The sequence below is a fragment of the Bubalus kerabau genome, chromosome 4 (genome assembly GCF_029407905.1).
Source record: "Bubalus kerabau isolate K-KA32 ecotype Philippines breed swamp buffalo chromosome 4, PCC_UOA_SB_1v2, whole genome shotgun sequence".
Lineage (NCBI taxonomy): Eukaryota > Metazoa > Chordata > Mammalia > Artiodactyla > Bovidae > Bubalus > Bubalus kerabau.
In genome coordinates this window covers 21,355,472-21,381,456 of record NC_073627.1, presented here as the reverse complement: position 1 = coordinate 21,381,456, position 25,985 = coordinate 21,355,472, and the positions used below count along the sequence as shown (strand labels likewise).

The 25,985-nt window shown below is 46.2% G+C and overlaps 2 protein-coding genes and 1 non-coding gene across 4 annotated transcripts; 2 read left to right on the top strand and 1 right to left on the bottom strand.

Moving 5' to 3' along the window:
- The first annotated feature begins 162 nt into the window (after positions 1–162).
- PSME3 (proteasome activator subunit 3) lies at positions 163–18,943 on the top strand. 2 transcript variants are annotated; one of them, XM_055575809.1, is made up of 11 exons: positions 163–254; positions 13,201–13,233; positions 13,357–13,419; positions 13,614–13,718; positions 14,717–14,765; positions 15,571–15,683; positions 15,926–15,994; positions 16,131–16,198; positions 16,298–16,352; positions 16,478–16,564; positions 17,151–18,943. In XM_055575809.1, the coding sequence occupies exons 4-11, from the start codon at positions 13,659–13,661 to the stop codon at positions 17,229–17,231; spliced, it is 582 nt and encodes a 193-aa protein (XP_055431784.1). In that variant the 5' UTR covers positions 163–254; positions 13,201–13,233; positions 13,357–13,419; positions 13,614–13,658; the 3' UTR covers positions 17,232–18,943. The 2 variants fall into 2 exon arrangements, with proteins under 2 accessions (XP_055431784.1, XP_055431783.1); XM_055575808.1 differs by lacking the exon at positions 163–254 and adding an exon at positions 12,090–12,531.
- Positions 14,413–14,485, bottom strand: TRNAE-UUC (transfer RNA glutamic acid (anticodon UUC)). The gene has a single exon. It is a non-coding gene; the product is annotated as a tRNA-Glu (tRNA).
- Positions 18,944–19,089: 146 nt separating the features above from the next.
- On the top strand, positions 19,090–25,646 carry AOC2 (amine oxidase copper containing 2). Its single transcript, XM_055575802.1, has 4 exons — positions 19,090–22,109; positions 24,044–24,329; positions 24,566–24,695; positions 24,986–25,646. The coding sequence occupies exons 1-4, from the start codon at positions 20,522–20,524 to the stop codon at positions 25,250–25,252; spliced, it is 2,271 nt and encodes a 756-aa protein (XP_055431777.1). The 5' UTR covers positions 19,090–20,521; the 3' UTR covers positions 25,253–25,646.
- Positions 25,647–25,985: the final 339 nt, after the last annotated feature.

Below are 25,985 nucleotides of genomic sequence, written 5' to 3'. Positions count from 1 at the left end.
GGTGTGGCCAAGAATGAAAATGAAATTAAAACTTTGTGGGGGTACTCTTTTACCCCCTTCTAATGTCTATGTCAGAAGCTTTCTCTATCTCCTTTATACTTTAATAAAACTTTATTACACAAAAGCTCTGAGCGATCAAGCCTTGTCTCTGGCCCCAGATTGAATTCTTCTCCGGAGGCCAAGGATCCTGGCGTCTGCATGATTCAGCAACAAACTTTCGTCTTGGGGGCTCATCTGGGATTCTTCAGGACAAGGTAAGGATGCTTGGAGCTCTAGTTCTTTGTTCTCCTAGCGAACACGTTTTCTGCTGTACTTTACTTACTCTTATTTATTGGAGAGTATGTAACTATTGCTAACACTAGCAAGCGGGTACTCTTTCTACCCCCTTCTGATGTCTATGTCAGAAGCTTTCTCTATCTCCTTTATACTTTAATAAAAATTTATTACACACACACACTTTGTGAACTATCAAAGACAGTGTAAAAAAAATTGTGAAAAGAAAATGTGGAAATTAGTTGTGTCTCATAAGAAAGAAGGTAAATTTCTTTGATATACAGAACTCTATTCAATCAATAAAAAATACCCATGGGCCAGTAATGAAATAGGCAAATAATATGAAAAAGCTCACAGAAAAACAAATGGTTGATTAAAAAAATTAAAAGATATTTCATTTTACTAGTAATAGTAGAAATAAAACTGAAGTCAGGCAGCTTTCCTCATTTAAGAGATTGGTAAAGGCTGAACTAATTGATAACATCTTGTATTGATGAGCATATGGGGAACTCTGTATAAACTAGTACAATCTTTTTGGAGGACAATTTGGGAATGTCTTTCAAGAATTTAAATGTTCATATTCTTTGATTCATAAAATTTCTTTCTAGGAATTTTCCTAATAGATAATACAAGTGATCAAATACAGATGTACAATAAAGTTACGGCTAAATTTCCTTCAGTAATAGGGATTGTTTAGATAATTTAGGGTATTATTCATTCAGCAGAATACTGTGCGTGCTCAGTAGCACAGTTGTGTCTGACTCTTTGCAGCCCCATGCAACCATTAAAAAGAATGGAATAACTTGCTTTTTCCTTGGTTCCTTTGGCTACTTTGAGAATGGTCTGAAGAAGGGCAAGAGTAGAAGCAGGGAGACCAGCTGGGAGGTTTGCATGAATTGAGGCAAGAGATGATTCTCAGTTAAATAAGAAAAGTCATAGGCAGTAAACATAAGTCCGTCTGTATAAAAAATAACATGTGGTATATAATATGACATATTATATATTATGTTATAGGAAATGATATACAGCAAGCAGTGTCTATCACTGAACATCGGGACAGAGATTTTTACTTAATACAAATTTGTACTGTTGGATTTTTTTGACAATAAGCCTATACTTGATTTACAGCAAAATTAAACTTTTACAGAAAGATAATATAACAATACAGGAAGTTAGGGCAGTAGTGTCATAGAATTACCCATAATCTCACCACACTCTAAGTTTTATGTTTTGCATTATGATGTTTCTTCCCTGTGTATTTTATTTTTGTTTTAGTCACTCAATTTATTTTTTTTAAACTTTTTATTTTGTGTTGGGGTATAGCTGATTAACAATGTTGTGATAGTTTCAGGTGAACAGCTAAGGGACTCGGCAGTACATATACATGTATCCATTGTCCCCCAAATGCGTCTCCCATCCAGGCTGCCACATAAGATTGAGCAGAGTTCCCTGTGCTATACCGTAGGTCCTTGTTGGTTATCCATTTTAAACATAGCAGTGTGTACATGTCCATCCTAACTTGCTAACTATCCCTTCCCCACCCACCCCCATCCTTTCCCCAGCAACCATAAATTCCTTCTCTAAGTCTGTGCCACTGTGTATTTTAACAAAGTGAAGTGAAGTGAAAGTGAAGTCACTCAGTCAAGTCCAACTCTTTGCGACCCCATGGACTGTAGCCTACCAGGTTCCTCTGTCCATGGGATTTTCCAGGCAAGAATACTGGAGTGGGTTGCCATTTCCTTCTCCAATTTTAACAAAGCTGTATTTATATTTGTGATCTACTACGTGCAATTTTTGTATCCTGCTTTTAAAATCTACTGTTACATAACAAGTATTTTCCCTTGTTGCTACACAGATTTTGTAATTGTCGCTCTCATGACTGCGTTACCTGAGTGCTACCTTAATGTGTTTCTTTGTTGCGTTGCTTCCAGTTTTGGTGGTTACAATAATGCTGCAGTGAAAAGGTGACTGCTTCCTAATGCTAGAACCTTAACACTGAGATTACTGAATTTGGCTATTTCATGTCTCTTGATTAACATTAGCAATGTTTTCCAAAGTGGTTTCATATACTTATATTCTACTTCCAGTAATGTTTGAGAGAGCCTGTTTCAAGATGCCCTGGCCAGGAGTAGCTATCATATATCAATTGTTAAAGAACAAGGGCAAAAAAAAAATGGCACTTCCTTGTTATTTTAGTCAACATCATTGGTAACTTGTAGATATTGACTCTTTTGTGAAACTTGTTTGTGTCCTTTGTTCATTTGTCCACTAGGTTCTTAATAACTAAGGTATTTTCCAGATGTGCAGATGTTTTACGTTTTTATGAAGTCAAATCAGCTTTTTTTCTGGATGATTTATATTGCTTAGAAAGCTGTTTCCACTTTCAGAAGTGACTCTCTTAGTATTTTAAATGTGTATGCCCTACTATAATTAGCATCAGACATAATATGTGGGACTAGGTTGCTTTTCTCCTGGTATTGCTAACCAGAGATGGTCTTTACAATCCTTACTCCTTGGATCTTTCAGCATGAAACTCCCTCTAGAGGAGTTGAGTGGAATCATCTCCAAAGGATTCTCAAGGCTGGCGTGATTGATTCATAGGTGCGTGAAAGTGTTAGTCGCTAATCTGTGTCTGCCTCTTTGTGACCCCATGGACTGTAGCCCACCAGGCTCCTCTGTCCATGGAATTCTCCAGGCGAGGATACTGGAGTGGGTTGCCATTTCCTTTCTCCTGGGGATCTCTCTTCCCAACCCAGGGATCAAACCTGGGACTCCCATGTTGCAGGTGGACTCTTTACCATCTGAGCCACCAGTGGCCGAATCATAGTTGTATTCAATACTTCTTCCTGTGTGGCTGCCACTAACACCATCTCAGACAGATGTAGAGACGTAAAGGGCTTCTAGAGAGGGAGGGCTTCTAGAGATTACAGCTGTGGGTTTGGAGGTCTGTCTGTGTCATTTACCAACCCTGACCTTGGCAAGTTACTCACCTTGTTTTCTTATTTGTAAAATGAGAATAATTGGGAATTCCCTGGTGGTCTGATAGTTAGAACTCTGCATTTCCACTGCAGGGAGCAGAGGTTCCATTCCTGGTTGGGGAACTAAGATCCTGCATGCTGTGCAGTGTGGCAAAAAAAAAAAAAAAAAATTTAAACGAGAATGATAGTGTATGTCACATAGGGTAGTGATGTGATGATTAAATGAGCTAATAATACGAAGCATAAAGAGCAACATCCAGCACATAGTAAACTGTCTGCTCTGCTGCTTGGAGAATGTGTGACAATCAGTAGGGGTAGTACCTGAGGAACTGAATATTCAAAAACATACCATAGGTCATCAATTCAACAAATATTTATTGAGGACCTACTATGTGCCAGTCACTCGTCTAGGTCTGGGAGGATACACTGGTGAACTACTCTAATAGTTTATATTCTTGAAAAGAGAACTGGACAATAAACATGTAAACAAATGAGTATGGTGACTTCAGATAATGACAGGTGTTACGGGTTGAACTGTTTACCCAGAAGATATTGAAATTGGAAGATATTGAAGTCCTAAGCCCCAGTACCTGTGAATGTGACCTTATTTGGAAACAGGATCTTCGCAGATGATCAAGTTATTGAGGTCATTAGGTCATTAATCCAGTATGACTGGTTGTCCTTAAAAAAGGGGGGTGTCAAAGTGGACACAGAGATGGACATAAACAGAGGGAGGACAGTGAAGAGGCACAGGCAGAAGATGGTTGTCTCCAAGCCAAGGAACAGTTGAGACTCACAAGAGCACCCACGTGACTTTTGTGGACATGAATTTAAAATAAGACCAGTCATCAGTGATCACTGATTCATAAGCACCCAGGAATAAGCAGTTTGTTAAATATAGTGGTGCCCTCAGCAATTGTTCACTGAATAAATAAACAAATGAGTGCCTATTACTTAAAACATTTGGATAAAGGAGGAGGAAAAGCAATAAAAAAGGAATGTGTACCTCTCTTCTTATGGGGCTTCCCTGGTGGCTCAGGCAGTAAGGAATCTGCGTGCAGTGTAGGAGACCTGGGTTCCATCCCTGAGTCAGGAAGATCCCCTGGAGAAGGGAATGGTTACCCACTCCAGTATTCTTGCCTGGAGGATTCCATGGACAGAGGGGCCTGACAGGCTACAGTCCATGGGGTTACAAAGAGTCAGACACCACTAAGCGACTAACATTCTACTTGAAGAAAACAAAACACAATTATTTGAGAACAAAGCCATATTTCAATAAGCATAAACATATTAAGCTTCTAAGCTGAAGTTATTAATTCTGAAAGAAATGCAGGGTAATGGCTCACTTAAAATATGATGTAGTTAATTTGAGAAAGCATTCCTGAAGTTAAATTCCAGATCAGAGTTCAAAAGTTACTAGGAACAAGTGTTAACAGAAGGGAGAGGTAAAAAGGGGAAAACTGTTAGATGTTAATAAGCAAGATGGTAGGATTTCCCTGGTGGTTAAGAATCTGCCTTGATGTATAGCACATGGAACTCCTGCTCAATGTTATGTGGCAGCCTGAGTGGGAGGGGGTTTGTGGCAGAAGGGATATGTGTATATGTATTGCTGAGTCCCTTCGCTGTTCACCTGAAATTGGTGCAAGGAATCTGCCTTGCAATGCAGGGGACTTGGATTTGATTCCTGGTCAGGGAACTAAGATCCCGCATTCCTCAGAGCAACTAAGCGCCCCCAACTAAAGTGACTAGAGCGTCTTTGCACCGAAATGAAAGATCCTGCATGCTACAGTGAAGATCCCACATGCCACAACTAAGACCGGACACAGCCAAATAAATAACATATTTTTAAAAAAGCAAGAATGGTAGTATGGGCCATTTGTATGTGGTCTTGAATAAGTGGAAAAGGACTTTGAAAGTGGGGATGAGAATAATTGTATCGTTTAAGGAGTAACCTCTTCATGCTAAGCATGAACAGTTAACTTATCTGATAGTGGCTACTATTTATCAAGTGCCTGCTTGCTTCCATAACAAACCTACTAAATTACATACTATTTATTAATAACAAAATTACATTTTACAAATGAGGGAATTGAAGACTCAACATTTCAATAATTTACCCAAGATACGACAGTTAGGAAGGACTGATGCTGAAGCTCCAGTACTTTGGCCACCTGATGTGAAGAGCCCACTCGTTGGAAAAGACCCTGATGCTGGGAAAGATTGAGGACAGGAGGAGAAGTGGGTGACAGAGGATGAGATGGTTGGATGGCATCACCAACTCAATGGACATGAGTTTCAGCAAACTCCAGAAGATAGTGAAAGACAGGGAAGCCTGGCATGCTGCAGTCCATGGAGTCTCAGAGAGTCAAACAAGGCTGAACGACTGAACAACAACAAAGGAGCTGAGGCTCCTGATTTGAAGGCAGATTTCTCTGATTCCGACACGACTGAAGCGACTTAGCAGCAGCAGCAGCAGCATTCTGGGGAGAAGGCAATGGCAACCCACTCCAGTACTCTTGCCTGGAAAATCCCATGGACGGAGGAGCCTGGTAGGCTGCAATCCATGGGGTCGTGAAGAGTCGGACACGACTGAGCAACTTCCACTTTTTTTCTCTTGATTCCAAAGACCACAGTCAGTCACCTTTCATTAAACTGTGTATTCCCATCATCTCCCTTGCCCTTTTTTCCCCCCCATCTCCCTTGCTCTTAACACAGGGGTGTGGTCAGGATAAAATGTAAATCAGATAACCTGCCTTTGCACTTAATCCAAATTGTTTCCTAACAACCCTCCCCACCCCACTCCCACCCCCAGGTTACTAACTAGTCTTTCAGTTTCTTCAACTGGGACATCCCTGGTGGTCCAGTGGATAATACTCCATGCTTCCACTGCAGGGGACCCAGGTTTGATCTCTGATCCCAGGAAAGATCCCGCATGCCATGAAGTACAGCCAAAAAAAAAAAAAAGAGAGAAAAAGAAATGGGCTTAAATTTTTTTTCAACTGGACCACCTCTTTCCTTCCCCAGAGCATTTGCCTGTGCTGCACCCATACCTTTGAAGGCTTTTCCTCTCACTCTTCTCAAGCTAACCCCTTTACATCCTTTAGATTTGAGCTTAATTGTCACTTCATCTGAGAGGCCTTTCTTGGCCATTTTATCCAAAATCAGATCAGATCACTCAGTCATGTCCGACTCTTTGCGACCCCATGAATCGCAGCACGCCAGGCCTCCCTCAGATCAGGTCAGTCGCTCAGTCGTGTCCGACTCTTGGCGACCCCATGAGTCGCAGCACGCCAGGCCTCCCTGTCCATCACCAACTCCCGGAGTTCACTCAGACTCACGTCCATCGAGTCAGTGATGCCATCCAGCCATCTCATCCTCTGTCATCCCCCTCTCCTCCTGCCCCCAATCCCTCCCAGCATCAGAGTCTTTTCCAGTGAGTCAACTCTTCGCACGAGATGGCCAAAGTACTGGAGTTTCAGCTTTAGCATCATTCCTTCCAAAGAAATCCCAGGGCTGATCTCCTTCAGAATGGACTGGTTGGATCTCCTTGCAGTCCAAGGGACTCTCAAGAGTCTTCTCCAACACCACAGTTCAGAAGCATCAATTCTTCGGCGCTCAGTCTTCTTCACAGTCCAACTCTCACATCCATACATGACCACAGGAAAAACCATAGCCTTGACTAGACGAACCTTTGTTGGCAAAGTAATGTCTCTGCTTTTGAATATGCTATCTAGGTTGGTCATAACTTTCCTTCCGAGGAGTAAGCGTCTTTTAATTTCATGGCTGCAGTCACCATCTGTAGTGATTTTGGAGCCCAGAAAAATAAAGTCTGACACTGTTTCCACTGTTTCCCCATCTATTTCCCATGAAGTGGCGGGACTGGATGCCATGATCTTCGTTTTCTGAATGTTGAGCTTTAAGCCAACTTTTTCACTCTCCACTTTCACTTTCATCAAGAGGCTTTTGAGTTCCTCTTCACTTTCTGCCATAAGGGTGGTGTCATCTGCATATCTGAGGTTATTGATATTTCTCCCGGCAATCTTGATTCCAGCTTGTGTTTCTTCCAGTCCAACGTTTCTCATGATGTACTCTGCATATAAGTTAAATAAACAGGGTGATGATATACAGCCTTGACGTACTCCTTTTCCTATTTGGAACCAGTCTGTTGTTCCATGTCCAGTTCTAACTGTTGCTTCCTGACCTGCATACAGATTTCTCAAGAGGCAGATCAGGTGGTCTGGTATTCCCATCTCTTTCAGAATTTTCCACAGTTTATTGTGATCCACACAGTCAAAGGCTTTGGCATAGTCAATAAAGCAGAAATAGATGTTTTTCTGGAACTCTCTTGCTTTTTCCATGATCCAGCGGATGTTGGCAATTTGATCTCTGGTTCCTCTGCCTTTTCTAAAACCAGCTTGACCATCAGGAAGTTCACGGTTCACATATTGCTGAAGCCTGGCTTGGAGAATTTTGAGCATGACTTTACTAGCATGTGAGATGAGTGCAATTGTGCAGTAGTTTGAGCATTCTTTGGCATTGCCTTTCTTTGGGATTGGAATGAAAACTGACCTTTTCCAGTCCTGTGGCCACTGCTGAGTTTTCCAAATTTGCTGGCATATTGAGTGCAGCACTTTCACAGCATCATCTTTCAGGATTTGGAATAGCTCAACTGGAATTCCATCACCTCCACTAGCTTTGTTCGTAGTGATGCTTTCTAAGGCCCACTTGACTTCACATTCCAGGATGTCTGGCTCTAGGTCAGTGATCACACCATCATGATTATCTGGGTCGTGAAGATCTTTTTTGTACAGTTCTTCTCTGTATTCTTGCCATCTCTGCTTAATATCTTCTGCTTCTGTTAGGTCCATACCATTTCTGTCCTTTATCGAGCTCATCTTTGCATGAAATGTTCCTTTGGTATCTCTGATTTTCTTGAAGAGATCCCTAGTCTTTCCCATTCTGTTGTCTTCCTCTATTTCTTTGCATTGATCACTGAAGAAGGCTTTCTTATCTCTTCTTGCTATTCTTTGGAACTCTGAATTCAGATGCTTATATCTTTCCTTTTCTCCTTTGCTTTTCGCTTCTCTTCTTTTCACAGCTATTTGTAAGGCCTCCCCAACAGCCATTTTGCTTTTTTGCATTTATTTTCTATGGGAATGGCCTTGATCCCTGTCTCCTGTACAATGTCACGAACCTCAGTCCATAGTTCATCAGGCGCTCTATCTATCAGATCTAGGCCCTTAAATCTATTTCTCACTTCCACTGTATAATCATAAGGGATTTGATTTAGGTCATACCTGAATGGTCTAGTGGTTTTCCCTACTTTCTTCAATTTCAGTCTGAATTTGGCAATAAGGAGTTCATGCTCTGAGCCACAGTCAGCTCCTGGTCTTGTTTTTGCTGACTGTATAGAGCTTCTCCATCTTTGGCTGCAAAGAATATAATCAATCTGATTTCGGTGTTGACCATCTGGTGATGTCCATGTGTAGAGTCTTCTCTTGTGTTGTTGGAAGAGGGTGTTTGTTATGACCAGTGCATTTTCTTGGCAAAACTCTATTAGTCTTTGCCCTGCTTCATTCTGTATTCCAAGGCCAAATTTGCCTGTTACTCCAGGTGTTTCTTGACTTCTTACTTTTGCATTCCAGTCCCCTATAATGAAAAGGACATCTTTTTTGGGTGTTAGTTCTAAAAGGTCTTTGTCCATTACCAACTCCTGGAGTTCACTGAGACTCACGTCCATCGAGTCAGTGATGCCATCCAGCCATCTCATCCTCTGTCATCCCCCTCTCCTCCTGCCCCCAATCCCTCCCAGCATCAGAGTCTTTTCCAATGAGTCAACTCTTCGCACGAGGTGGCCAAAGTACTGGAGTTTCAGCTTTAGCATCATTCCTTCCAAAGAAATCCCAGAGCTGATCTCCTTCAGAATGGACTGGTTGGATCTCCTTGCAGTCCAAGGGACTCGCAAGAGTCTTCTCCAACACCACAGTTCAAAAGCATCAATTCTTCGGTGCTCAGCCTTCTTCACAGTCCAACTCTCACATCCAAACATGACCACAGGAAAAACCATAGCCTTGACTAGACAAACCGTTGTTGGCAAAGTAATGTCTCTGCTTTTGAATATGCTATCTAGGTTGGTCATAACTTTCCTTCCGAGGAGTAAGCGTCTTTTAATTTCATGGCTGCAGTCACCATCTGTAGTGATTTTGGAGCCCAGAAAAATAAAGTCTGACACTGTTTCCACTGTTTCCCCATCTATATCCCATGAAGTGATGGGACCGGATGCCATGATCTTCGTTTTCTGAATGTTGAGCTTTAAGCCAACTTTTTCACTCTCCTCTTTCACCTTCATCAAGAGGCTTTTGAGTTCCTCTTCACTTTCTGCCATAAGGGTGGTGTCATCTGCATATCTGAGGTTATTGATATTTCTCCCGGCAATCTTGATTCCAGCTTGTGTTTCTTCCAGTCCAACGTTTCTCATGATGTACTCTGCATATAAGTTAAATAAACAGGGTGACGATATACAGCCTTGACGTACTCCTTTTCCTATTTGGAACCAGTCTGTTGTTCCATGTCCAGTTCTAACTTGCTTCCTGACCTGCATACAGATTTCTCAAGAGGCAGATCAGGTGGTCTGGTATTCCCATCTCTTTCAGAATTTTCCACAGTTTATTGTGATCCACACAGTCAAAGGCTTTGGCATAGTCAATAAAGCAGAAATAGATGTTTTTCTGGAACTCTCTTGCTTTTTCCATGATCCAGCGGATGTTGGCAATTTGATCTCTGGTTCCTCTGCCTTTTCTAAAACCAGCTTGAACATCAGGAAGTTCACGGTTCACATACTGCAGAAGCCTGGCTTGGAGAATTTTGAGCATGACTTTACTAGCATGTGAGATGAGTGCAATTGTGCGGTAGTTTGAGTATTGGAATGAAAACTGACCTTTTCCAGTCCTGTGGCCACTGCTGAGTTTTCCAAATTTGCTGGCATATTGAGTGCAGCACTTTCACAGCATCATCTTTCAGGATTTGGAATAGCTCAACTGGAATTCCATCACTTCCACTAGCTTTGTTCATAGTGATGCTTTCCAAGGCCCACTTGACTTCACATTCCAGGATGTCTGGCTCACACCATCGTGATTGTCTGGGTCGTGAAGATCTTTTTTGTACAGTTCTTCTCTGTATTCTTGCCATCTCTGCTTAATATCTTCTGCTTCTGTTAGGTCCATACCATTTCTGTCCTTTATCGAGCTCATCTTTGCATGAAATGTTCCTTTGGTATCTCTGATTTTCTTGAAGAGATCCCTAGTCTTTCCCATTCTGTTGTCTTCCTCTATTTCTTTGCATTGATCACTGAAGAAGGCTTTCTTATCTCTTCTTGCTATTCTTTGGAACTCTGCATTCAGATGTTTATATCTTTCCTTTTCTCCTTTGCTTTTCGCTTCTCTTCTTTTCACAGCTATTTGTAAGGCCTCCCCAGACAGCCATTTTGTTTTTTTGCATTTCTTTTCCATGGGGATGGTCTTGATCCCTGTCTCCTGTACAATGTCACGAACCTCATTCCATAATTCATCAGGCACTCTTATCTATCAGATCTAGGCCCTTAAATCTATTTCTCACTTCCACTGTATAATCATAAGGGATTTGATTTAGGTCATACCTGAATGGTCTAGTCACCAGATGGTCAACACCGAAATCAGATTGATTATATTCTTTGCAGCCAAAGATGGAGAAACTCTATACAGTCAGCAAAACAAGACCAGGAGCTGACTGTGGCTCAGAGCATGAACTCCTTATTGCCAAATTCAGACTTATCCAAAATAGACCCCTGGTATTCTCTATGTCAGCCATATTCCCCCTAACATTTATCAGATTTTGCAATTATGTTGTCAGTTTACTTTCTTATCTCTTTCCCCAGTATTAAGTCTATTAAGTCCCATTAGACCAGTGAACTTGAGTTTTGTTTACCTCTGATTTCTCAGAACTGTGCTGTCCGGGAAGCCACTAAACACATAAGGTTACTGAGTACTGCAAACCTGGCTCCTCTGAATTGAGGTGTGCAAGTAAGCATAAGATTCATACTGAATTTCAAAGACTTGGTATGAGAAAAGAATGTACAAGATCACATTGATTTTTTTTTATATTGGTTACACGATGAAATATTTGGATAAATGGTTAAATATATGATTAAAACGAACTTCACCGGTTTTACTTTTTAAGGTGGCTACCAAAAGACGTTTAACTTATATAAGTGACTCACATTATTTCTAGCCTCTACACTGCTGACCCAGAGCCTAGTCCATTTTAGGGTGAAATAACCAACGTTAAGAGAGACCTTATAAATGGGTGAGTTAAGAGTTATAGTCTCTGCCTTCTATGAGGAAAATGGATACAGCACTGCCCTAAAAGTTAGGAGATCTGAGTTCTGGTCTTGGATTTTCTGGAATCACTGTGTAGCCTCGACAAGCACTACCCGACTCTGGGCATCAATTTGCCGATCCATCAGGCAGTTGGTCTCTGAGATCTGGAAGTGTATGAGAATAAGTGGCTAAGTGGCAGAGAAAAGTGGGGAAGCCTGGTGCAAGAGGATTTCTGTTAGGTTCAAGTCTCACGCTATAGCTTCGGCCAAGAGTAGGAGGCAGTGCGCATAACAGACTAGACGCCCAGAACCCAGCACTGGGACAGCCAGCTTCCTCGGGCCGACGTCACTGGAGCGCGACGGCATCGTCGGTCGGGTCCCCGCTCGAGACGGGGCAGCGGCTCAGAAGGTCCCTTCCGTGAAGGCGATTGCCGGGCAAACAGGGAGGCAAACAATCCCTGAGTCTCTTTGAGGCTCAGATCTCACTAAATCCTCTCCACCATCCTCCCTCTCATTTCACCCGTATGCGGTACAAGAACTGGGAAGTAAGAGCCGAGAGCCAAGCTCCCAAAGCGGAACCTCAGCGCGACTGCGCAGAGCACGTGCGCATCCTCGCTGGACTCCCGGCGATTGGCTGTGACGCAACTTCCGGTGTGAGCGGCGAAAGCCGGGAGGGCGAGAGAGAGAGGGAGCAGGCAGCAGGGACAGGCAGCAGGCGGGCTGGCTGACCGACGGCACGAAGGGAGGGAGCAAGTGATCAGTGAGTGACCCAGCGAGGGAGGCCGCGTCCTGAAAGCAACCGAGATTCTCCCTTCCTTCTGACCCCCTCCCCGGAGCCCACAGCGCCTCCGGTCTCCAGCGGAGCGGACACGGCCCGGCCCGGCCATGGCCTCGTTGCTGAAGGTGGATCAGGAAGTGAAGCTCAAGGTAGCGGCACCGGCCCAGGCCGCCTTACCCCTCGCTTCGATCCCCGAGCTGTCTGACCGGCTTCCCACTCCCCGTGGCGTCTTTGTCTCCCTGGGGACACCAGCCCTGAGCTTCCGCTCGGCTCAGCCCAGCCCCCCACCCCCGGGGACGGCATCGGGGGAGAGGATAATATGGGGTGGCCTAATGTACCCTGTCTAATAGGGAAGACCTTCGCGGACACGTGGTGGACTTAGTGCTTTAGGCTAGTGACAGCCGAAAGCCCCCCAGCCCAGCAACGTCCCCGCTCCATACGCTGCTACTGCCCCTGCCCTTGGCGTCAGGCTTGCCTCGTATACTAGGCCAGGTTTGGATGGGGGTTGACACGTTTGTGAGCTCACACCTCCCCCATCTGCTTGTCTTTTGTCTGCTCTCAAAGTCAGACAGCTTCAGACTGGGAGGGAGGGAGGGAAGACAGGTGGGTGCTGCCTTCAAGCCCCGCTTCCCTCTCCTGAGATGGAGAAATGGATCCTCAAAAAAATAAAGTATTTGCAGTCTGGGGGCCTCTCAGCTTCTCATTACAATTACAAGGTGAGGGAAAGACATTTGGATTTGGGCTTACCCAACCTGCCTATACTTATGTTGCCAGCTGCTGATTTGCTCTTACTGAATTGCTTTCTTTGTTAATTTTAGGTTGATTCTTTCAGGGAGCGGATCACAAGTGAGGTGAGTGAAATAAGTAGGAGAGTGAGTGTTGGTTAATAGTTGGGAGTTCCCCAGAGAAGAGATATCTATAGAGACAGGCCTTCCCACAGTTACTAATTCAGTTGTATTTTCCCTCATCTTCAGGCAGAAGACTTGGTGGCAAATTTTTTCCCAAAGAAGTTGTTAGAACTTGATAGTTTTTTGAAGGTGAGAGACGCTTTTCCTTTCCTCAGATTCCCCAACTTTCTTGGCCAAGGTCCTTCTGTCCAGTGGGACAGATGAGGTGTTGATTCTGTTCTGTTGTGTACCCTAACGCACTCTGATTTCTTGCCTTTTGAATGAAATACTTCTTTGTTCATCTTGAAAAGACTAATGTTTTTGGGGGTGGGCATCTCTTTCAGGAACCAATCCTAAACATCCATGACCTAACTCAGATCCACTCAGACATGAATCTCCCAGTCCCTGACCCCATTCTTCTCACCAACAGCCATGATGGATTGGATGGTGTAAGTGTCCTATATTTTTCTTTGTGTTTCGAAACAGTAGGGGTTCTCTGTTCTCTATTTCCTGGTCAGTTGAAACATATTGAGAGGAGACAGTGGGATTTTTATCTGAAAATGAGGATTCTTAAGACATTATGACTCCAGAGCACCTCCTTTAGATCCTGATTTTCATCTGTAGCATGAGGTGAATGTGTTAATGCTACTCTGTTAGAGTGAGTTTGAAATTGGACAGATAGCTATAGGTTCCCGCAAGTGATCTGGTCTGTCCCCATGACTCTAGGCCGGACTTTTCTTCTCATGTAACTACAGTCCTAGCCTTTGTGTGTCTTTGGCACCTAGTCGTTACCAGTTATATGTCCACATTCTGTTATAACACTGATGACACCGTCTTGCTCTTTGTCTGTGTCACTGTCTCACTGATAGAACTTGCAGTTCTGGAAAGCAGAAACTATCTTAATTATCTTTGTATCCCCAGCATCTAGCATCGTTCCCAGCACATAGCAGTTGCTAAATATGTTTGTTGAGTGAATATTGTGTGTTTTTATGGAATTGGCAGATTTGCACATATTCCCTTAATTATCCTAACTCTGCATTCAGTGGTTCATTTTTCCTGTTGTTTGTAGTATTCTCCCTCCTCTAATTGCTTATTTATTTATTTATATTTGGCCACAGCATGCTCCTTTTGTCGGATCTTAATTTCCCCAACCAGGGATCGAACCTGGGCCTCTGGCAGTGAAAGTACCGAGTCCTAACCCCTAGACCACCAGGGAATTCCCCCTAATTGCTTCCTTTGTTTATACTTCTTGAAGTGTTGGTTTTCCCAGCAGAGTTTAAGTTGCATTTTGGCAAGAATCTTGTCTTAAAGGCTTGTATGTGCTTAATAAGTTGAGCAGAACTTAAGATAACCTGTCCTAAGGAAGAGATTAAACTTGCTTGAAGGGTAACTTATGATGGGGATGGGGATGTCCAACAGGCTAATTCCCATCTCTTTGTATCCTTAGCCTACTTACAAGAAGCGAAGATTGGATGAATGTGAAGAGGCCTTCCAGGGTAAGAGCTGCCTTTACCGTCTCCCACCCCAGCCTTTCCCGGGAGATGCAGATTGTGTTCTCCTGGCCAGGAAGCAGGATCTGATTTTATTTCTCAGAGTTCACGTTCCCTGTCCTCTAAGCATTGTCGTTATTTAGCACTCTAAACCTAATTTTCCAATTAACAGGGAGGATTTTCTTAGTGTGGACTGTCAGGGGAGACAGGTTGAAGAGGACTACACATCACAGATTTTTCACAGAAATGCCAGTTCTGTGTTATTTTTTCCTCTTCAATAATAGTTGATATGTTAAGTCTATAGAGCAGGGGTCCTCAATCATGGTACTGGTCTATGGCCACACAGCAGGGGGTGAGCAATAGGCAAGCTAGCAAACCTTCATCTGTATTTACAACTGCTTTCCATTGCTCGCATTACCACCTGAGCTCTGCCTCCTGTCAGATCAGCAGAGGCATTAGAATCTCTGAAGAGTGCAAACCCTACTGTGAAAAAGGAATCTGGGTTGCGTACTCCTTATGAGAATCATCCGGAAACCATGCTTCCTGAGCTCTCACAAATCCATGGGAAAAATAGAGCATGTTTCAATTTCCTTATTCAGACTTTTGGAATACTCTAGACTCGTTGTTTAGTCTGTTAATCCGTGTGTTCTCTTTTTTATTCTGTTGGGGGCGTCAGGTTGTGGATAGGGTTATGCCAGATAAAAGGCCAAGGTCATAGCATCTCATGGGGCTGGGAAAGAGAGAGAGAGACCTGGAATGCTATGTCCTGCCCTTCCACACCAATAATTTAATCTTCCTCACATCCTGCCAGGAACCAAGGTATTTGTGATGCCCAATGGGATGCTAAAAAGCAACCAGCAGCTGGTGGACATTATTGAGAAAGTGAAGCCTGAGATCCGGCTGCTGATTGAGAAATGCAACACGGTGAGGCAGGGGCTAGTGACCTGTGGGCTGACCCCAGATAACCTGGCTTGAACTGTGCTAGATGATGGATGTGCTCGATGATGGGGTTGGGGGCGTGGAGGTGATGTGGCAGCTGGCAGACTAAGTGTCTTGGCTCCTGTGCTCCTGGCCTGTGGCTCCCACAGCATGAATTGTGTACTTCATGGCTTTAGGAGAAAGGGCTGAGGTCTTCATACGTGTATTTTGATCCCCTCACCCTCCAGGTCAAAATGTGGGTACAACTCCTGATTCCTAGGATAGAAGATGGCAACAACTTTGGGGTGTCCATTCAGGTAAGGCACCTGCAATAGAAACTGGAGAGGAAGGTGTGGGAGTATTCTCACTTCCTCTGCGTTTCTGTAATCCTTTCCTTTTTGTTCTGCCGTGGGATGACATGGAAGTGAGTTTTGACTCATTTGCTTTTTTCAGGAGGAGACAGTTGCAGAACTAAGAACTGTTGAGAGTGAAGCTGCATCTTATCTGGACCAGATTTCTAGGTAGGGCTGCTGGGGTGTGGCCCAGGAATTGGGGGCTGGTGAGGTGGTGAACACCGTCTGGGGTCTCCTGCAGCTTCCTCCTCTTCTCTCTCCTTTCAGATATTATATTACAAGAGCCAAATTGGTTTCTAAAATAGCTAAATATCCCCATGTGGTAAGTGAGGGTTTTTTGGGCTGAGGGTGGAAGTGGTAAGACAGGAAGGAGTGACTGTTCCTAGGAAGAGCTGTGTGGGTGACAGTCAGGCCTTGGGAACAAGACTTTTCTCTGCCCCCCACCAGGAAGACTATCGTCGCACCGTGACAGAGATTGACGAGAAAGAATATATCAGCCTTCGGCTCATCATATCAGAGCTAAGGAATCAATATGTAAGTTACCTCGGACCCTGCCCACAGTTGTTCTGGCTTCTTTCAGTTCTGGTGGCTATTTTCTTGCCGCTCTCTGGGGGTTGAGTTGGGGGTTGGAGGTAAAATGAGTGGAACAAATTCTGCCCATCAACTGAGTGTTGAAAGCCCCATGAGGTCATTGAAGGTGTCTAGGTGCTTCTCTCCCTTCTTTCTACCTGGATGGGAAAGGGCACAGTATAGTCTTGGGGTGAAGATGTGGATGTTAGCGTCAGGCATAGATTTAGAACTAATTCTACCTGTAATATGGGGCCTTGGGCAAGTTTAACCTCAAACTGCAGTTTCTTCATCTAACACATTAAAGGACCTAGTGTAATTCCTGGTATGTTAAGTGCTTCATAAATGTTATTTATTAGACTCTTGGACCCTGGGATATCCCCAGCTGTGTCTGGGGTATGAGAGAGGTAGAAGGGCAGCCACCCTGAATTCAGATTCTAGTGAGATTTGGATCATGTGAGTGAGTGGGGTGGGGGGTTTGTGGGGGTGTCTCATTTTCCTAGTGAGGTAGGGGTTGAATAGACACATGATTCCCTGATCCCTCTCCTCCCAGGTCACTCTACATGACATGATCCTGAAAAATATTGAGAAGATCAAACGGCCCCGGAGCAGCAATGCAGAGACACTGTACTGAGGCCGGGGCCAGGGTCAGGGGACTCTGTGAGTCTGGCTCAAGACCGACATTGCCTTGGTTTGTTACATGACTATCGTGATGGGGAAACTGGCTGGAAATAGTAATCACACCTCTCTCTGTTTTTAGTTAGAGTCTAATGAAACTCTCATGTAGTTCTGTGACGTGTTTACCTCTTTTTTCAGGCCTCAGGAACTCTTCTATTTCCTTCTCTAATCCCCCCCGCCCCCCTGTCCTAATTTCTGGAGAACTCCAGGTTTCTGTGCGCAGGATACTGGCACAAGAATACTTGTGTTTTCTCTCCCCAGCTCCCTCCTGTGTCTTGGGCTTTGTGTTTTCTTCCTTTTGATGATGAGTTGGTTAGAAGCTGAGGGAACTGGAAGGAAAATGCTCGGTGTTTTGGAGGAACTGGGGCGGGATGGAGGGGACCAACTCCTCTCTTCCGGAAGGAAGGTTAGTGTCCCTTGCCACTGTAGGAAGTTGGACCCTCCCTGCCACAGTTGCCCTGGTGATGACTGAGGGTTTCCTGTCTACATACATTGTACCTTGAACCTGATCATGACAACAAACACCTTAGACCTTCTTCTGCCAAGCCCCTAGCTCCTTCAGATGTTTTTATAACTAGGATTTTCACATACACATATGTGTGTGATATATATACACATACGTGCAGCACACACATGCCTTGCTGCTGTTACTTGATGCCCTCCCCTCCCCCCCTGCCCTGCCCACCTGTAAACCCTGTCTCTCTTGCCTTTTCTCTCTCTCTCACACACACACTCTGTTTAGAAGGTGATAGGTGTCTTAGTCCTCTTCCACCAGGGCCCATTGTCTCCTGATATTGTAGCCTTTTGGTGCCTGAGGCTGTGAGTTGGAGGAGAGCTGAGATGAGAAGCAGAGGGAGTGGGGAAGGCCCCTTCCTCTGTGACTCGGGTCCCTTTGGGCGTTTTTGCAAAGGCTTGTCCTCTGACCCCTGGTTGCCTCTTCCCAGGCCAGTTGTAAGTTGGGGTAAGGGTGTCTGCAGCTGTGAGGCCAGATGCTGCTGCTACTAGGCTTTCCCTTTGGGAAAAATGTTTTCTTATTTGTAGTATTGTGCTTCCCGGGAAAGTGTTCACTTGTGTGTATATGTGGGTGCATGCACACACATGCATGTACACAGTGTGTGTATGTGGAAATCTGCCGAGCAAGTCAAAACCATAGAAGAGTTGCCTCTTATCTCTCAAATCTTCTGGAGATACCACTTGTTACAACTTTTGTGTTAACCCTCATCAACCCCTACTTTTTTATTCTGCCACTCCTGGAGAGTCTGTTGGTGGCTCTCTTTCTTTCTCTCAGTGTCTGTTTCTGACTTTTATCCTTGCCTCTTCCCCGCCCCATCTCTGTCTTCCAACCTCCAATCATATTTCCATCTGAGCGCATCATTTTGGTCTCCCGTTATGCTATAGAGGTGGAGTTCGGATGCTGTCTTCCCATGAATAGTACTCAGTAACAAACCAATTGCATTTTAGTTGGGCAGTGCCCCTACCCACCCTCCAGACCCCTTCCAGCTAAAACCCTTCCCTCCTCCCATCCTGTGTTTCTCAGTTTCCCTTTTTGTTTGTTGGATTGTTCCAGTACCCCTCCTTCTCCCCCTACTGCCCTTGGATCGTAATGTAAAATTCTTTTACCATGTCAAGAAATTATTAAAAATACAGGTACTTTGACCTCTTTCTAAAGCTGCAGACACTGATGCGATGCTCTGGTGGCCTGGGACATACTCACACTTAGGTGTGTGCACATTGGGACACCCACCTCCATATATATACCTCCAGTCACTCTATTGGGTGTCTTTACTCCAATTGAGCTGCCTCTTTTCTCTGAAATAATGAAAAGACTGAGGCTTCTGCCTACCAAGAGGCAAGAGTGGGTCCTTCATTTGTGTGCAGTCTGAATTAAACGCAAGTTGAAAGAAAGTGCAAGTCAGTCATGTCCTGTGAGGCTCCTCTGTCCATGAAATTCTCCAGGCAAGGATACTGGGTGGGTAGCCATTCCCTTCTTCAGGGGATCTTCCTGACCCAGGATCTACCCCAGTCCCCTGCATTGCAGGCAGATTGTGTCCCGTCTGAGCCACCAGATAACTCTTCTCAAACCTGACTTGCCTTCTACACTGACAAGCTCCCGGCTCCTTCCTGCCTTCTCCAGTAATACCCTGAACTGTCAGTAGAGGGTGCTGTAGTTCCATGTGTGGGGAATCACCTGGCTCAAGACATACCCCACCCCATCGTTTTCTTTATACAATACTTCTCTCTGAATAATGTCTTAAGTTTCTTGAGGATATGCCAGGGACTCCTGGTTTTGGCTTTCAAATGACTTGGAGGGCTGTCTGGGATCTTAGCTCCCTCTGAAATAAAAGTTTCCTTAACTTCCACCTTGAAGAGTAGCTTACTGATATCCATTGATCTGGGATCCATCGTCTTTACAAAAAAAACACTTAAGGTCTTGAATGGTGGAGGAACATCTCTTCTATTCTATTTCAGAGATCAGTACCTGTAGCTGACCGTTTTTGAATGCCTGCCCCGTGTCAAGCTCTGTGAAGCACTTTATCTGCGTGATCACATTGATTCTCCATGAATCTCTAGGGTAGTTTAATCCCTTCTTTATAGATCAGGACACTGAGTCTCATGATAAGTAAGTCCCCTGAGGTCATGCCACTTCGGGACCTGTGATGGTATACAAATTAACTACTGTGGCCCGGTCTTCACCACTCGTTTCTCAACCGACTAGATGGAAGAGGCCTGAGACTACAGATCAAGGGCTTGGCCTTAGGCATCTGGCAGAACACAGTGCTTACTGCTGAACTGGGCAGTGGATCCTGGAAATACTGGGGGTAGTGCCTGCCAGAAGGTAGGAAAGTGGCCAGAGTGGTTGCATGTAGCTCACAGGACTTGATCGGGCATCTAAGATTTGCATTCTTCCTCAGACCCATTCTGGGCAGAAGGTAGAGTTTAGCGTGTATACAAATGCCCTCTAATCTGCTCTAAATGATGGCGCTTGGGAGTGGGTACTGACCGTGCTGCTGGGAGGAGTTCAGGGATGGGCCAAGGCGATGCACGTGGAAGCCGTACCTTGAGCCAAACCACAGAACAGAAAATTGGAGCAGAATTATATAAATCAAGGTCAGAAATTTCCCGTCCAACCCACAGGGTGGAGTTTTCGCTATTCCTATCCATCCTCCTGAATATAAACCCTGATTTGATGTCAGTAACTGGAAGGAGCAGCTGGTGGGACTCTCCTTTCAGCTCTCTGCATTCACCATGAATCTCAAGGTAGTCTTTGTGTTCCTGGCACTGTCTCTCATCACCATCTTTGCCCTGGCCTATGTCTTGCTGACCAGCCGTGGTGGCTCCAGCCTGCCTCCCCGCTGCCCCTCTGTATCCCCCCGTGCCCAGCCCTGGACACACCCTGGCCAGAGCCAGCTGTTTGCAGACCTGAGCCGAGAAGAGCTGATGGCTGTGATGAGCTTCCTGACCCAGAAGCTGGGGCCAGACCTGGTGGATGCAGCCCAGGCCCGACCCTCAGACAACTGCATTTTCTCAGTAGAGCTGCAGCTGCCCCCCAAGGCTGCAGCCCTGGCCCACCTGGACAGGGGGAGCCCCCCACCTGCCCGGGAGGCACTGGCCATCGTCTTCTTTGGCAGACAACCCCAACCCAATGTGACTGAACTGGTGGTGGGGCCGCTGCCCCAGCCCTCCTACATGCGGGATGTGACCGTGGAGCGTCATGGGGGCCCCCTGCCGTATCACCGACGCCCCGTGCTGGCAACCGAGTCTGCCCAGATGTGGACGCATCTGAAAGAGGTGGAGTTCCCCAAGGCCCCAGTCTTCCTGGCTTCTGTCTTCAACTACAATGGCTCCACTTTGGCGGCTCTGCATGCCACCCCTCGTGGCTTGCGCTCAGGGGACCGTGCTACCTGGATAGCCCTCTACCATAACATCTCAGGTGTCGGGATTTTTCTTCACCCCGTGGGGCTCGAGCTACTGCTGGACCATAGGGCTCTGGACCCTACCCACTGGGCTGTCCAGCAAGTTTTCTACCTCGGCCACTACTATGCAGACTTGGGTCAGTTGGAATGGGAGTTTAAGGCTGGCCGGCTGGACGTGGTTAGAGTTCCTCTACCCCTGCCAGATGGGGCCTCATCTCTCCGCTCCCGGGTCTCCCCAGGTCCTCTCCCCCCTCTTGAGTTCTCACCTCAGGGCTCCCGGTACAGCGTCCAAGGGCACCTGGTGGAGTCTTTCCTCTGGACATTTACCTTTGGCCATGGGGCATTCAGTGGCATGAGAATTTTTGATGTTCGGTTCAAGGGTGAGCGAGTGGCCTATGAAGTCAGTGTCCAGGAGTGTCTGTCTGTCTATGGTGCCGATTCGCCCAAGACCATGATGACCAGATACCTTGATAGCAGCTATGGACTTGGCCGTCACAGCCGGGGCTTGGTGCGGGGAGTAGACTGCCCCTATCAGTCTACCATGGTGGACACCCACGTGTTGGTGGGTCAAGGGGCAGTCCAGCTGCTCCCAGGGGCTGTGTGTGTATTTGAGGAGGCCCAGGGACTCCCCCTCCGAAGGCACCACAATCAGCTTCAGAGTCATTTCTATGGTGGTTTGGCTGGCTCGGCCCTCGTAGTCAGGTCTGTGTCCTCTGTAGGCAACTATGACTACATTTGGGACTTTGTATTGCACCCAAATGGGGCACTCGAAGGGCGGGTCTATGCCACGGGCTACATCAACACAGCTTTCCTGAGCGGGGGAGAGGAGAGCCTCCTCTTTGGGAACCGCGTGGGGGAGCGAGTGCTGGGGGCGGTGCACACACATGCCTTCCACTTCAAGCTGGACCTGGATGTGGCAGGTGAGTGCCCCGGGGGATGAGGACGGAGAGTTGGGGTGGGCCAGAGGGAAGGGAGACCTCCACATCAGGCCCAAAGAGGTAAGAGGGTGGCATTCCAGTACCACAGTTTATTGTGGCAACAGCAGGAACTGATGTGAGTGTTTTGACTGCAGTTAGCCTAGATGCTGGGTCTGCTAGGTGTTTAGCAGAAGATAGGGTTCCACTGCCTGGCCCCTCTGACCTGCAATTTTAAAACGAAACATAATGGCCGTGCTGGGCTAGCTGGCTGCCTTAGCCTGTCTGCGGGTAGGGAACTGGCCTTGTCGGGCTGGATGCAGCTGGAGTTGGGGCTCTGAGTTCTTCGTTATTCTGAGAGAGTGTGGAGGTGGGGAAAGCAAGGGGATGAGCAGAGGTAGGAAGCAGCATCTAAAGAGGTTTATAGAGTGGAGGTAGTGCCGGAGCCTGAGAGAGGGAGGCGCTGGCTGGGGGCTGCTCCCACAGGATTTCAGACGACTAGGGAGACAGCATAGGGACCCAGGCGCCTTCTGGGGAGGCCCAGCCCATTCCTGCCAGCATGCATCATCACAATAGGCTCTCCAGTGACATGGCAGGTCTGTAACAGGCTTGATGCAAATGTAGAGGGATTTCTCAAGTAGGGCTCTAAGCACCAAGGGGACTTTGTCCTCTTGACAGATTTTTGTCCAGTTCAGAAAATAATTAACCAAATCAGATTATTCGCCCAGAGAGAAAATTTGGAATCTGCCGGGCCCTGTCTATTTTACAGTTACAGAAATCGAGGAGGATGGGGGGAGATGGGTCAGAAAGTGGCTCCCCATATATAATGCACCGTAATTCAGCATATTTCTTGTGAAACATTTTCATATCCTCTTGAGTGTAAAGATGGCACATGTGCCTCTGTGTGTGTGTATTGTGGAGGTGGAGGGGAGGAGAGCTAAGAAAATAGCATGATGGAAATGCTAGTATTAACTAGATTATTCTTTGACAGATTTGGTATATGACTATTTTCTGATGGTGAAGTTTTCTCTCCAGCACTTTGACGTTAAAGAGCCTTGTCTTAGGATGTAAAATCAAGTAACACTGGATCCTTAAAGCATGCAGCGCAGGCTCGTGCTGTGGGCCAGGGGCTGTGTCAGGCGCTTGCACACAGGGCACTGGCTGCATTCAAGACAGCTCCCTTGTGCCAGCACCTTCATGGAAGTCAGACTGGAAGGAACTGACAGTCTGAACCTGCAGAAAGAGTATAAGTGTTTCAGAGATCACCCCAGACAATTTAAAAATACAAATGTATTTATTTATGAAAAAGACAAAGTGGTCCCTGCCAAATTGAGACGAGAAGAAAAACAAAGTTTCAGAGTCAGGAGGAGGATGCAGGGCACCAGAAGAGGGGATCAGGTTTTTCCAGCCAGCTTCTCCAAGACAAAAATCCCTTTCATAGTTAGAAGAATGTTGTTAGCCACCTGTGTGTGCTTTTCCATTTATGGAGCTCAGCCATAGAACAATTTTTTTTATGCCTAGTGTAGAGATTCACAAGCTGAATCAAATTTGCTTCACTACAGAGAAGCAAATAATTGGTCCAAGGTCTATTGGATAGACCAGGGCCCAGAACTTTCTGCAGCGATAGAAATACACGCCTGACTTGTCAAGTCTGTTAGCCACCAACCATAGGTAGCTGTTGAGCATTTGGAATGTAGCTAGTATGACTGAGGAACTGAAGTTTTAAATTGAAAGAGTCGCTTGTAACCGGTGGTAGCTATTGGACAAGACAGGTTCAAAAAAGATCAGCTAGCCCTCAAGTCCAAACCTGGTTCCCAGTGCAGAGTGCTGTCTGCTGCGCTCTGCAGCCCTTTTTCAGGCCAGTGCAGTGGGTGTCACGAGATGACAAGGGACCTGTCTCACCTGGTGTGGAACTCCTCTCCCTCCCCTCACCCTGGCAGGGCTGAAAAACTGGGTGGTAGCTGAAGACGTGGTGTTTAAACCTGTGGCAGCCCCTTGGAGTCCGGAGCACCAACTGCAGCGCCCACAGCTGACTCGGCAGGTCCTGGGAAGGGAGGACCTGACGGCTTTTTTCTTGGGGAGCCCCCTTCCCCGCTACCTTTACTTGGCTAGCAACCAGACTAATGCCTGGGGTCATCAGCGCGGGTACCGAATCCAGATCCACAGCCCTCTTGGCATACACATGCCGCTGGACAGCACCATGGAGAGGGCCCTCAGCTGGGGGAGGTGAGGAGGGCCCCGGGGAACTGGGTGGTAGGGAAGGGCTGGTCCCCTTCCCATCCCAGCTCTTAAGAGACCCCAGCTCACTAACCTCAGTGGACCCTTCACCCCTGGATCTCTCAGATCCAAGCAGATAATGGGACGGGAATCAGTCTCACACAGAACCTGATCCAAAGGCTCTCTGGGCTGTCCAGGCCCTTGATGTTTCCTGACACTGTCCTTCCTACAACATTCCTGGTCAGATACCAGCTTGTGGTGACCCGGAGGAAGGAGGAGGAGTCCCAGAGCAGCAGCATCTATTACCAGAATGACATCTGGACAGCCTCTGCGGCCTTTGCTGACTTCATCAACAATGAGACCCTCTTAGGAGAGGTTGGTAGTCCTAGGGGCAGAGGACCAGGGCTCCCCTGAGCCTAGAGTCATGGCTGTAGGATGGAGGGTATGGTAGGTTTCCAGCTGTTAGATTAGGGGCCAGGGAGTCCCCTGATGACCAACATGGCTCTTCCCTCCTAGGGTGAGATTAGCTCTGAGACCAAACTACAGCTGCTAACATGGATGAGAAGCCTGTTATTTGGGCCTGGGGCTGGAGACTGGGGATTGTGGCTGAGGGGAGGTTCTCTGGGTCTCGCCTCCAAAATCTCCAGCTCCTCCTCTTCCTGCAGGACCTGGTGGCTTGGGTTACAGCCAGCTTCCTGCACATCCCCCACGCTGAGGATGTCCCCAACACAGTGACTCTGGGGAACAGAGTTGGCTTCTTGCTCCGACCCTATAACTTCTTTGATGAGGACCCCTCCATCTTCTCCCCTGGCAGTGTCTACTTTGAGAAAGGCCAGGATGCTGGGCTCTGCAGTGTGAATCATGTGGCCTGCATTCCCCACCTGGCAGCCTGTGTCCCGGACCTGCCGCCTTTCTCTTACCAAGACTTGTAGCCCTGAGTGTATGGAGGAACATGGGCAGGGCAGGGTGGTGGTGGTGCTAAGACCTGTACCTTCCTTCCTATTTCCACTTCCTGCTCTCCTGACACTCGACCCTTGGGAAATAGCCTCTTACCACATAAACCCCCATATACCCTGTTGGTAAACTCCTGTTTCCAATTCATTGTCTTAAAAATGATGAATTTATACAAATGATGCCATTATTAAAATATTCAGGCAAAAACCCTCACAAATCCTACCACTCAGAAATAGCTGGTATTCACATTTGGTGAACATTATACCAGACATTTCTTTATGCATGTGCATTGAAATGGAAAAATAGAATTTTTGAAAAACCTCATGGTGTGTGTAATTTATAATAAAGAGTATTATGAGATTTTTACTTGAATTTCTTCTGTTTGACTTTTGAAGTATCTAGAATCCCCCAGAGAATATTAGGGATTCTGGCCAGGGAAATTAGCCAGGGAGGAGAGGGGGCAAGGGGGACAGACCTGGCCAAGAAATGCTGCTTGGGAAACTGAAGAAGGGGGGTGGGGGGTGTTCTTGGAAGGAGGACAATAGTTCCAGTTGCAGGAAAGGAAACATCTGGCCCTGGGAAAGTGAGGGCTGGGGAAAGAAGAGGGGTTGAGGGGGACAAGGGGCTGCCCCCCTCTGGCATTTCTATGCATTTCTGTGCTCATTCTGGTTAGCTGCATTATTTTGAAATCCCCACCACCCCTTCCCCGTA